At 41.8% G+C, this 12,488-nt stretch overlaps 1 protein-coding gene across 10 annotated transcripts in view; it reads left to right on the top strand.

Moving 5' to 3' along the window:
* The window catches only part of ABCB5 (ATP binding cassette subfamily B member 5), a 77,928-nt gene that overhangs the window by 41,470 nt on the left and 23,970 nt on the right, over positions 1 to 12,488 (top strand). For all 10 annotated transcript variants that reach the window (XM_007069522.4, XM_043541090.1, XM_043541093.1 and 7 more), the window contains 7 exons: positions 161 to 364; positions 1,444 to 1,614; positions 3,316 to 3,477; positions 5,321 to 5,473; positions 6,072 to 6,215; positions 7,435 to 7,542; positions 7,860 to 7,937. In XM_007069522.4, coding sequence (XP_007069584.2) covers positions 161 to 364; positions 1,444 to 1,614; positions 3,316 to 3,477; positions 5,321 to 5,473; positions 6,072 to 6,215; positions 7,435 to 7,542; positions 7,860 to 7,937 — 1,020 coding nt within the window. The remainder of the gene's footprint in view (positions 1 to 160; positions 365 to 1,443; positions 1,615 to 3,315; positions 3,478 to 5,320; positions 5,474 to 6,071; positions 6,216 to 7,434; positions 7,543 to 7,859; positions 7,938 to 12,488) is intronic.

The following is a 12,488-nucleotide window of genomic DNA, read 5'->3' as shown; positions in this document are numbered from 1 at the left end:
ATTCAAGAACGGGAGTGTCTTTTTGATCTGTGTTTGTACAGCACCTAGCACAATGAGGTTATGGTCCATGACTAGGGGCTTCTAGGTGCTACAGTAATACAATATAATAAGAAAAATAACAATATACAACCTCAGGCTCTCATAGTCTTTTTTTCTTTAGATCACAGTGGATGGACATGACATAAAGTCCCTTAATCTGAGACATTACCGAGAATTCATTGGCGTGGTCAGTCAGGAACCTGTTCTGTTTGGGACAACAATTAGAAACAATATAAGATATGGTCGAGAGGATGTAACTGATGAAGAAATTGAGAATGCAGCAAAAGAAGCAAATGCTTATGATTTTATCATGGAGTTTCCTGATGTAAGTATGGTACTGAAAATAGCCGGCATTCTTACGAATGAACTGAAATAAAGTGAGATGTTGAGATATCAGCATAAAATAAATCATTTTTCATGTGTGTGTGACAGAAGAAATTTGCAGCAATTGCAATGTTTCTCTAAATTCTCTGAAACAGACACCGAAGGAAATGGAAATATATTGGGGCTGGGTCAGGGGAGGGATAACTGTGAATCCAAAAGCTGGAAGCATGGATGACTCTGATATAAATGTATCTTAAAAGTAAGAACTATAGTTGTCTTTTCTTCAATCTCAGCCCCAAGTTGAGGGATGACTGCCCCTCTGCAAAATCACAGAATATGGGTAACCAAAACTCAGCAACAGCTGATAAATGTAAGCAGAGAAACATTGATTTTTACAGCCACCTTGTGGCTAAGAGTGGAAATTGCAGTATCATTCAGAATTTGTATTTTCAGGCATATAATGTGGTGATCAGGGTAGTGCTTATGACACAAAGGCCCCAGTTCAAAGGCACTTGAGCATGTGCATGACTTTCAGGCATGTGAGTATCCTCACTGTCAACAGAACTACTACGTGCTTCAAGTTATGCAAGTGCTTCGGTACCTGACTGAATCAGGGCAGCAGATCTGACATGTATTTTGTTGAGAGGTGCTGTAGCTGAGTGGATAAGATTTGGGTCTTTCACATCAGAAACCTGTGTTCCAGTACCAGATCTAGCAGAAACTCCCTTGGGCTGTCCCTCTGGTCCTTAGTACCCGCCTCTGAAAAAATTCCATGACCACCTGCTTGTGGGAACATTTTTGCTACTGAAACTGACTTTGGGTAGATTTCATTTCAGATGGGATTGGTGTCCTGCACTCTGTGGATCAGACAATATAACCTTAGCTTTCATTTCACTAGGGTGCTCCCCCTCCCCCAATAATACATAATTATCTTGCTTTCACTGTGGGCCTGATCCAAAGTTCATTGAAATAAATGGGGTGGAGGGGGCTCTTTCCATTGACTTCAGTGGAGTGTGGATCAAGCTCTATTTAGCGGTTGTTTATACTGCAAAACTGATGGTGTCTCTGCTGTTTTCTCAGAAATTTAATACCCTTGTAGGAGAAAGAGGAGCACAGATGAGTGGTGGCCAGAAGCAGAGAATAGCCATAGCTCGAGCTTTGGTGCGCAACCCTAAAATTCTCTTGTTAGATGAGGCCACATCTGCCCTGGATACAGAAAGTGAGTCAGTAGTGCAAGCTGCACTGGAAAAGGTAAATGCTGGGTTATTGACACAATGTCTAGTTCCATCTTCTTGAATCAAGTATATTTTTGTTTAAAGCAAGGAATAGATTAACAAGATTATTATTGTACTGCAATGACAGGGATGATTTACTCAATTACTGCCAAATGCTGCCCAAATGCTACCCAACAATGCTGTAACCCCACTGAGAACAACAGTAACCACGTGGTAATTCTCACCATGGCCCAATCCTGCAGTGAGGCTCTGTATGGATGAGCCCTCATTGCAAGACTGGGATCTAAATCACTAAGATATAATGGATGTGTGGTTATGAGGCTCAAAAGTTGCCTTGATGCACATGCAAACCCATTGGCTACCATCAGATTGTAAATAGGGTGCAAATCATTGAGGGCAACATCTGTCCTTTGGCAAATAATTTGTCACCATTAGAGCTTTTAGAATAAACTTCTTGTCCGTTTCTTGAAAATCAATTTCAAATACGCAAACATCTGAATTGGTAGAATAGATATTTCTGTACTTTCAGATCATCAGCACAATGCTAACAAAAATGCCAAATGGGGTATTAAGAAGTGCTACAGTAATGTTAACCTTTTGAGTGTGTAAATATTGATACCTTCTAGTTAATGCTTTTCATAGAGATGTGCACTGCCGAAGAAGTGTGCATTGATTATTATTCCACTGCATGTCACTCATGGCTACTACCCCCAAAAAACAGATCCTCAGTCCTGACAAATGATTTGTCTACATGGCACTGGCAAAGTCCACCAAAGAGGTGTGATTTGTGAAGCATGGTAAAGTGTTGTGCTCTAACTGCCCTTTAAAAAGTACCTAGTTCATGTTAACATAGTCCTGTTTCAAATGGGACTACATCAATCTGAACCAGGTACCTTTTAGGGTATGTCTACATGGCAGTTAAACACATGGGAGTGGGCCCGTGTCCACAGACTTGGGCTCTTGGGGCTTACGATGTAAAACTGAGGGTAGACGTTGGACTGGATCCTGAACTCTGGGACCTCCCCCCTCATGGATGGGTGGGTTCCAACCTGAACATTTACACTACAATTTTGTAGACCCCAGACTGAGCGCCATGAGTCTGAGTCAGCTGACCCAGGCCAGCCTCAGGTGAGATATTGCAGAGTAGACGTATCCTGGGTGTCTTTATGCCAATCTGGCAGCAAAGAAGGCACTTACAGAAGCCTCAAGAAGACAGTTGAGAACTCCCCCAGTTCAGGAAAACTCCTGGGAGGTGTCAGACTAGCATAACCAACTTCATGCTACCTGGACCTCTACATAGAGGCATGCTGGGGCACAACCAGAGCACATGTTGCTCCATCTGCTCCTCTGCAAGGAATCAGTCCCTATGAGAGGGTTGCACATGGCAAACCTAGAGCAGCTCAGAATTTAGCTTTTTAATTTTGAATAGAATCATTAAAGAGGGCGAGAGTCTAGAAAAGCAGGAGAAGCAAAACAATCTTTCTGATTTTGTTTATTGTGGATGCCAGCAAGCAGGTCTCCTGTAGCCCAGCAGAGAAGGAACCAGGGCGCGCAAGGTTATAGTTGTCAGTTATGGAAAAACTCATGGATTGTCAGGATGTTTAGCAAATGAAATCGATGGGAGTAACTACAGTCTCAATATGAGCAATTAGAGTAAATTACACTAAATCTCCAAGCCACAGGGGGCACAAATTACAATTTGGTTGTTTGTTTACAGGCCAGCAAAGGTCGAACCACTCTTGTAATAGCTCATCGGCTTTCCACCATTCGGACTGCAAATGTAATAGTGGCCATAGCGGGTGGTGCTGTGGCTGAAGTAGGAACACATACAGAGCTGATGGAGAGAAGAGGGTTATATTATTCACTTGCAACAGCACAGGTACGTTGAATTCACAATTTTAGATATAAAAGCTAGAAATGAGAATATAGATGTGTCTTTTGTTCGCTTAAGTCTCTTGGGTACCTTACAAAGATACTGAGGTTTTTCTGTGAAAGTCCTTGTTTGTGATATATCCACTTCATTCATTTAAAAGATAGTGTAATAAGCAGGTCACGCATATACTAGTACATGCGTTAAGTTCTTTACTTTGCCAAGAAGTTAGAGCACAATGGTAACTAAAAGCCAAATCACCGCCTTCTGCAAAAAACCAAGATTGTTCTGTTTGTACATGTCACTGGGGTTTGCTCCTCCCCCCATGCCTCCCCAAACCCACAGATACTCCAGGATGTGCTGAAATCAGGCCCCCTTCCCCACCCTCCAGCTTCCTTGTAGCACAGCTCCTTTGGCAACTGCTCTGTGTGGAATCCCAACTAAAGGGGTGGATGGAAGCTTTCACAGCACAAAGGTGGTTCCAAAGAAAAGGTAAGAGTCTAGTCTGTAATTCTATTTCCTAATTTTGATGTTGGATCCACACTATACACAGAATCTGTCAGAATCCAGATGCCCCCTAACTTCGCTAGACAACCAGGTGCTTGTACAATTACAGTTGTAGTGCAGGTGTGTATATACACCATTTTCAGCATTTCTCCCCCTAGCAACAGTGCAACCCCTTCAATGGTAGAAATGGTGCTAGCATCCTGTAGGCAGAGTACAGGCATTTTTACTGCCATGTTATCTAACCAGGGTTAGAATAGTGGCTGATCTACGGGGTTCTGTCACCATTGCTAGCCCAACTGTGAGAGAGGTGCTAGTAGCTTTGTTTAATGGAGACAAGGCCTGGACTGGCACTAAGGCTGTGACAGTGGAACAATTTTAAAGCAGTGTTTTTCATACCATTCGTGTTACCATGGTTTTAAAACCACTCCTGTTAACAACACAGTTTAAGAATGGCCAGTAGATATAACTAGGCTGTTTTTAAGCCATATTTTAGAAAACTCTCTTGAATATACTTTGAAAATTGTTTGTTTTTAAAACACAGTTTCAAGACGAGTATGGCCTGCTCTGACCCTGGAAATAGTGTTTGAAACCATGTTAGTAGGAAACTTTCTTATATGCTATACTTTAGAACTGTTGTGCTGTCATGGATTCTTTCGTCTGTGCGATTCAGAATCAGCCCACGTAGATACTCTGGGGTAGTAGGAGGATAAACTAGAAGGAAACTCAGAAGAAATTTGTTTCAAAATACTAGGGATGAAATCCTCCCTCTCTGAGTCGATAAGAGTTTTGCCACTGACTTCAACGATCCCAGGATTACGGCCTAAAATGGGAAAACAAACATGTATTCTCATGAGTTTTGCAAATCATTTAAAAAACAGAATTAAAACAATATGTCAAAGTATTTTTGAATGTATTGTTTGCTTACAACCTTTTGGGCCCACTTCTGAAAGGTGCTGAGCAACCTCATTTCTCATGGAAGTCAGTGGAAGCTCACAGGAATAACTGCACAGCATTAGGCTCTTTGGAAGAAAGTGAGCATGGCTTCCTTAATGCTTGGCACGAAATGTTAGCTTTTTATGTAAACGTGTAGAGAACACAGAAGATGCCTGTAGCTGGATTTCAGGACATGAGGCATGAGAATCCAATAACTAGGGGAAATGCTCTTATGTTTCTGCCAAATAAAGGTATGAGTAGCAAATTTAGTCAGAGGACTAAATCCAAAATAGCAGTCAAAATAGCGGTCTCACAGAACCGACATGACACTGCAAATGGAAGTGGAGTCTATCTAATACAACTACACTGACCTTTTGGATATATTTGTGACTGAATTTATGTTGTGTTAAAGTCTATTAAAACAGAAGACCATGAGGAATCAACAGAAACTATTACCTTAAAAGATCAGGAAGAAGTATTCCCCATCAATGGGTTGATTTCCAAAAGAGCAAGCATAAAACATGTTCCACAAAAAGAGGCTGAAGAAGAAGCCGCACCTGAAGAGGTAATGGTTTAGTGTCACTTAGTCGAGGTTTTTTGGTTTTGGATGGTTGATTTGTGGGTCTTTGTTTTAATCCTAGAAAGATTCAGCAGCTCAGTGGTAAACCTTCACAGTTCTTCCAGAGAGATCAGAATATTTCTGAAAGGGGGTGTATATCAAAGATTATTTCAGTGGGAGTCAAGAGGACTGTGTCCTGTTCTTAAAATTGTATCACTGATTCAATGTGTGACTTTCAGCAAATCACTTCACTTCTGAGTGTGTCGTTTCCTCATCTATAAAATATGGGTAATACATAACTTCCTTTGTAGAGCTTCTTCGAGATCTTTAAGTGAAAGGTGCTACTGAATGTAAGTACAAAGGATAATTATCCATGTAAAGTTTGCTGTTAAGAATATTCCAGAGTGTTTTTAGAATGGATTTGGGCCAGTCCTGTCATCTGTAGTCGTTCCATTTACCTGCCTTGTTCTCTACTAGTCCAGGGTTCTTAAACTCAACTGTTCCTGTAGGCATCATAATGCAGCTCAGCTCTCTTAAAAATGTAAAATTGAATTGTATTTGACAAAAATAAAAGTTCTGATTTTAATCTGTTTTTCTTTTCCAGGCACACCTTCCCAAAGTTTCTTTCCTCAAGATTTTTAGATTAAACAAGCCCGAGTGGCCTTTCATTGCACTGGGGACACTAGCTGCTGTTATTAGTGGAGCATGTCACCCTATCTTTTCCATCATATTTGCTAAAATTGTAACAGTAAGTGGAGTACTGACTTTTCCACAACGTAATTGTAGAAGGATGCTAGTTAAGTTGACCTGATTGGTATCGTTGGCCCTATGTACACTTCAGTGAAACCAGGGTAGTTAGAATAATTTTTATACATAGTTCTTCATAAAAATATGCTAGCATATTTTCACCACTGTTTCTTGGGTCACTGAGCACCCAACATAAGCAGATTATAAACATGGTTTGTAAAACAATTCAGAACATAGGAAAACCATGTTTGTATCTTTCTATTTAAAAATTATTCTGGCTAACATAGTTTCTCTGTAGTATAATAATCCTCAGTATTCATAGTTCACTTTTTCCCATTCACAAAGCACTTTATGAACATTAATGAATGAGTCCTCACAACGTGTCTGGGAAGGAAGGATTATCCCCGTTTTACACAAACTGAGGCAGAGAGATGTGAGTTGTCTGTCCACAGCCACGGAGGATGTGATGGTTGGAGCATGTTGTAGAACCAAGACATTCCCATTCCTATAGTTTAATTATAGAATCATAAAATATTAGGGTTGGAAGAGACCTCAGGAGGTCATCTAGTCCAACCCCCTGCTCAAAGCAGAACCGATCCCCAACTAAATCATCCCAGCCAGGGCTAATCGCTGGCTCACGCCTTCTTTTCCTCTCTCTAATGTGGATGGGGGTGGTCTTTGTGCACTGAATAGAGTAAAGTAGGGCCTCTTGTAGCGCTCCCATTCCTGAAAGATTATGCCTATTGGAATATTATCAAGAAAAAAGGTTTCCAGATGGCGTCAGAGGGCTAACTTCTATTAGGAAGTTACTGACCAGCCAGTTGCTAACAAGACTGCTTTTTTTATTCCTTCAAATTTTGACTTCAGTGCTGTGTCAGCATTCCAAAGCCAGGGAATGGGCACAATAATTACTGCAGTCTCTGACATCAGTGCCTAGAGGTCTGAACAAAGGTAATTCTCTGTAGCCAGACAGCGGAGTTACAGCACCATGACTATCAGGAGGGGAGCCAGTGTGAGGAAGAAAAGTCAGTGTGAAATTTGAAAATTTAACGCTTAGTCCTCGTTAACTTTAACGTTCAAATATTCATTCATATAAATGCTCTCCTCTCTTCTTCCCCAAGTATGTAAGAAACTCCATTCTAGACTATATAGTGTTATACAGCATCTATTAATAGGCTGGCTGACAAAACATCTGGATGTTTTTCCTTCTATTTTTGCAGATTTTTTCAATAAAAGATGATCCAGAGAGGATCCAGCATGAAGCTAACATTTTCTCCATCACATTTGCTGTTATAGGTGGTGTTTGCTTTATCGCTTGGTTTTTGCAGGTAAACTCTCATAATCAATAAAACAATTGGTCGGAACAGCAGTTTGCATTCTAATAACTGCTTTAATCAGCTATTGATTTAAAGTTGGCAGCTGAGGGATCATGGCATGATGGGATGGGGGAATGTCTGTCTGGTTCTGCAGCTGTATTGTTCAGCTCTTGTTGTTTTTTTTTAATTTTATATTCACATCTCACCATTGTGCGCTATGCTTGTAATAAATGACTGTACTTGACTATAAATAGCATCAGACTGCCATTTAAATTACAAGTAGTAAAAATCAAAGATCTGAGGCCCTACTGTTCTTTTTTTTCTTGCAGGGATTCCTTTATGGGAGGTCAGGAGAAATCCTAACAATGAGATTAAGGCATATGGCATTTAAAGCCATGCTGCGGCAGGTTAGTGTTAAAGTTTTTCTTATAAATACACCATTTTTTCACTTGCCTCTCCTATAATAAATTGCGAATGGATTAATCCACCCTCTTTCCTCATACACAGCACAATTTTACTGCACCATCTTTCACATGAAGATTTAGGTATTAATTATGTGTATGCTTACTCTATCCAAAGTAAGAGAAGAACTATGTTAATTCTAACCATGATTAACCACTATTATTGCAAATTTCCTTTACCACTCTGAACAGAGATTTGTTTGACTGGAAATCGTGTTAGAACCTCATTATGAAAGTATGCTACATGCTACCAAGCTAAGACCCCATTTACAGGCTAAAAACAACTACACCAAAAACAGTCATTAAATTTGGTTGAAGTTCAAGCTTGTTCTAACAACGGGGATAGGGTTTTGAATCCCATTATAACATGATTCAGTCCCATCCATGCAGTCTGGGCTATACCATGTAAGAACAGAGTTGCGTGGCAACCAAGTTTAACTGCAGTTGTTAGAGTGTGTGTGTGTGAGAGAGAGAGAGAGACCTGAGGTTACCACCTACTTCGTTTTAAACCAGATGGTTTTTGTGAATGACCAAATTATATTCCTGCTGAACCTGGTTTTCTTTGGTCTGCTGACAGATGTGCACCATCATCCTAAACATCATGTTTATTTATGTCAAGCACATGCTTGTCTTCTTTGACCAGTGGCACTGAGCAATCAGGAGGCCCCTGGTGTGAATTTTAATCTTCCTGACAGTAGCACCTGAAGTAAGATGCTCAGTGCCTGATCCTGGCCTAAGTTAGTGCATTCAAGGAGAGATGTGTTGAGAACCACAAAGAAAAGGAATCAGGTTTCAGAGTGGCAGCCATGTTAGTCTGTATCAGCAAAAAGAACGAGGAGTCCTTGTGGCACCTTAGAGACAAACAAATTTATTTGAGCATAAGCTTTCGTGGGCTAAAACCCACTTCATCGGATGCATGCAGTGGAAAATACAGTAGGAAGATATAAAAAGAACTTCACCTCAGCTGAGAAGAATATCTACTGGCTGCCAGTTAACTGCTTGTCTGCCTGCACTGTGGAAAGAATTAATGCTCCTTATTGCTCTGCCTACCTGACACTCACTCAGAAGTCCTAACTAGGCAATTTAGAGGCAAAAAGAGCAGCAACGCTTTCTTGAGCAGTGTCCTGGAGTCCCTGCATCTTGAAGAGATACCAGGAAGGACAGAATAAAGAGTCCTCCCAGCATCCTAGATTTGCTGCTTCTGAAGTCCAGGGCACAGAAATAAAACATCATCCCCACAGGGAGGAGCAGAAAATCCCTGCTCATACTAACGCGGGCAGTGTTCATGGCTTACTCCAGGAGGAATGGTTTTATGGGTGGAGCTAGGAACTTTTTTTTCTCCCCCTGGAGTCGGGGGAAGGTTTGACTGACTGAAAGATGGCAAACTCTCTGGGTTGTCCATAATATGTGGGTTTTTTGGGCTATCTTCAGAAAAAGAGATCCTTCTCTGCATTGACTAGGGAATCCATACTAGAACTCGACTAGAAACAACAGTGTTTAAACATAGTTTAACATGATTCTGTCTCCAATAAGGACAAAATAAGGCTCTCACACAGCAATACTAAGAAGCTTAAAATATGTATTTTTAGGTCACATCTACACTGTAAATCCTATTTGTACCAAGTGACTCAGTGACAATATAGTAGTCTCCTGATGTGGTTTAAAGACTGTTTTGTCATGTAGATGGAACTGAAATTAATTTCAACTATGCTCTTGAACTGTTCTGCATTCTTTGACTTTTGTAAGTCTGTGATTCACAACCACAGTAGAAACATGGTTCTACAATGCATGCTGTGATTCTGCATACACCAGCCTATAACACTGTCACTGGATGTGCATTTTGTAACCGTGTCTCCCAGTGCAGTTGGAATTTCAGTGTAGATGGGACCTAAGAGAAGCTGGAATGGGAAACTACTGTCTTATTCAGGAAGAGACTATGTGAAAAGTCTGGGGGTAGGTTACTTCCTCCCACTACATGTACCTTGTTGAGAAATTTTTGAAACTGAATGAATCACGATCTATATGAAACAGATTTATCCAATATTTACATGGTTACACTTTATAAAATATCATGTTTTGTTTTGGCAAATGTTTGTTTTATCCACAGTTTTGGTTTTGTTTATGTAATACTATTCTTTTTCCTGCCATACACAGTGTACATTTTTCCATTGCTGGAATCTCTTACACTTTGTCCAATCTCTCAATTCTAGTGAGAGCAGTACACAATTTTATCCCCAAAACCTAGCAATCATAATTAAGCCTGCCAAGAGAAAACGATTAATCAAATCTTGACGGTAACCTAAAGGCAGTGGATCAAGTAATTCCAAGAAGAAAAGCTCAGGAACAAAATAGCTGTTGAATTTTTTGGGTGGCAGAGAAAAATATTTGGCTTCCTTTGCTGCCTGCATATTGGTTGTTTGAAGGTCAGACAGATCTTTCTACAATGTTTGTCCCTTCTGCAAATCTCACCATACCTGTTTCACTGGTTTGGCTGGTCCTCCTCCCTCCCAGCTTTCTGTGCAGTAGGACATCATAGAATATCAGGATTGGAAGGGACCTCAGGAGGTCATCTATTCCAACTCCCTGCTCAAAGCAGGACCAAGCCCCAACTAAATCATCCCAGCCAGGGATTTGTCAAGCTTGACCTTAAAAACCTCAAAGGAAGGAGATTCCACCACCTCCCTAGGTAACACATTCCAGTGCTTCACCACCCTCCAGTGAAAAAGTTTTTCCTAATATCCAACCTAAACCTCCCCCACTGCAACTTGAGACCATTACTCCCTGTTCTGTCATCTGGTACCACTGAGAACAGTCTAGATCCATCTTCTTTAGAACCCCATTTCAGTTGAAAGCAGCTATCAAATCCCCCTTCATTCTCCTCTTCTGCAGACTAAATAATCCCAGTTCCCTCAGCCTTTCCTCATAAATCATGTGCTCCAGCTCTCTGATCATTTTTGTTGCCCTCCGCTGGACTCTTTCCAATTTTTCCACATCCTTCTTGTAGTGTGGGGCCCAAAACTGGACACAGTACTCCAGATGAGGCCTTACTAGTGCCGAATAGAGGGGAATGATCACATCCCTTGATCTGCTGGCAATGCTCCTACTTATACAGCCCATAATGCCGTTAGCCTTCTTGGCAACAAGAGCACACTGTTGACTCATATCCAGCTTCTCGTTCACCGTAACCCCTAGGTCCTTTTCTGCAGAACTGCTGCCTAGCCACTCGGTCCCTAGTCTGTAGCAGTGCATGGGATTCTTCCGTCCTAAGTGCAGGACTCTGCACTTGTCCTTGTTGAACCTCATCAGATTTCTTTTGGCCCAATCCTCTAATTTGTCTAGGGCCCTCTGTATCCTATCCCTACCCTCCAGCGTATCTACCTCTCCTCCCAGTCATCTGCAAACTTGCTGAGGGTGCAGTCCACACCATCCTCCAGATCATTTATGAAGATATTGAACAAAACAGGCCCGAGGACCGACCCTTGTGGCACTCCACTTGATACCAGCTGCCAACTAGACATGGAGCCATTGATCGCTACCCGTTGAGCCCGACAATCTAGTCAACTTTCTATCCACCTTATAGTCCATTCATCCAGCCCATACTTCTTTAACTTGCTGGCAAGAATACTATGGGAGACAGTATCAAAAGCTTTGCTAAAGTCAAGGAATAACACGTCCACTGCTTTCCCCTCATCCACAGAGCCAGTTGTCTTGTCATAGAAGGCAATTAGGTTAGTCAGGAATGACTTGTCCTTGGTGAATCCATGCTGACTCTTCCGGATCACTTTCCTCTCCTCTAAGTGCTTCAGAATTGATTCCTGGAGGACCTGCTCCATGATTTTTCCAGGGACTGAGGTGAGGCTGACTAGCCTATAGTTCCTCAGATCCTCCTCCTTCCCTTTTTTAAAGATGGGCACTACATTAGCCTTTTTCCAGTCATCCGGGACCTCCCCCGATCGCCATGAGTTTTCAAAGATAATGGCCAATGGCTCTGCTCGTCCAGCTTTTCTAAATAGTCCTGAACCACTTCTTTCTCCACAGAGGGCTGGTCACCTCCTCCCCATGCTTTGCTGCCCAGTGCAGTAGTCTGGGAGCTGACCTTGTACGTTAAGACAGAGGCAAAAAGAGCATTTAGTACATTAGCTTTTTCCACATCCTCTGTCACTAGTTTGCCTGCCCCATTCAATAAGGGGCCCACACTTTCTCTGACCACCTTCTTGTAGCTAACATACCTGAAGAAACCCTTCTTGTTACCCTTCACATCCCTTGCTAGCTACAACTCCAAGTGTGATTTGGCCTTCCTGATTTCACCCCTGCATGCTCGAGCAATATTCAGGGCGGTCATCCCAAGAGTCACATAGTTCCGATGCCTTCCTGTGGGCATGTCCCTCAGGCACTCGACCATGGCTGAGGCGTCAAAGAGCCTCGTGAGCACTCCCGGCCAGCCACCCACTAGGGCTGCTGCTGTGAGGGGAATCTAAGTCTCTGATGCTCAGGATC

Source organism: Chelonia mydas, chromosome 2 (assembly GCF_015237465.2).
Source record: "Chelonia mydas isolate rCheMyd1 chromosome 2, rCheMyd1.pri.v2, whole genome shotgun sequence".
Taxonomy (NCBI): Eukaryota; Metazoa; Chordata; order Testudines; family Cheloniidae; genus Chelonia; species Chelonia mydas.
Note: the sequence above shows the minus strand (reverse complement) of the source record. Positions and strands in the feature narration are given on the sequence as shown.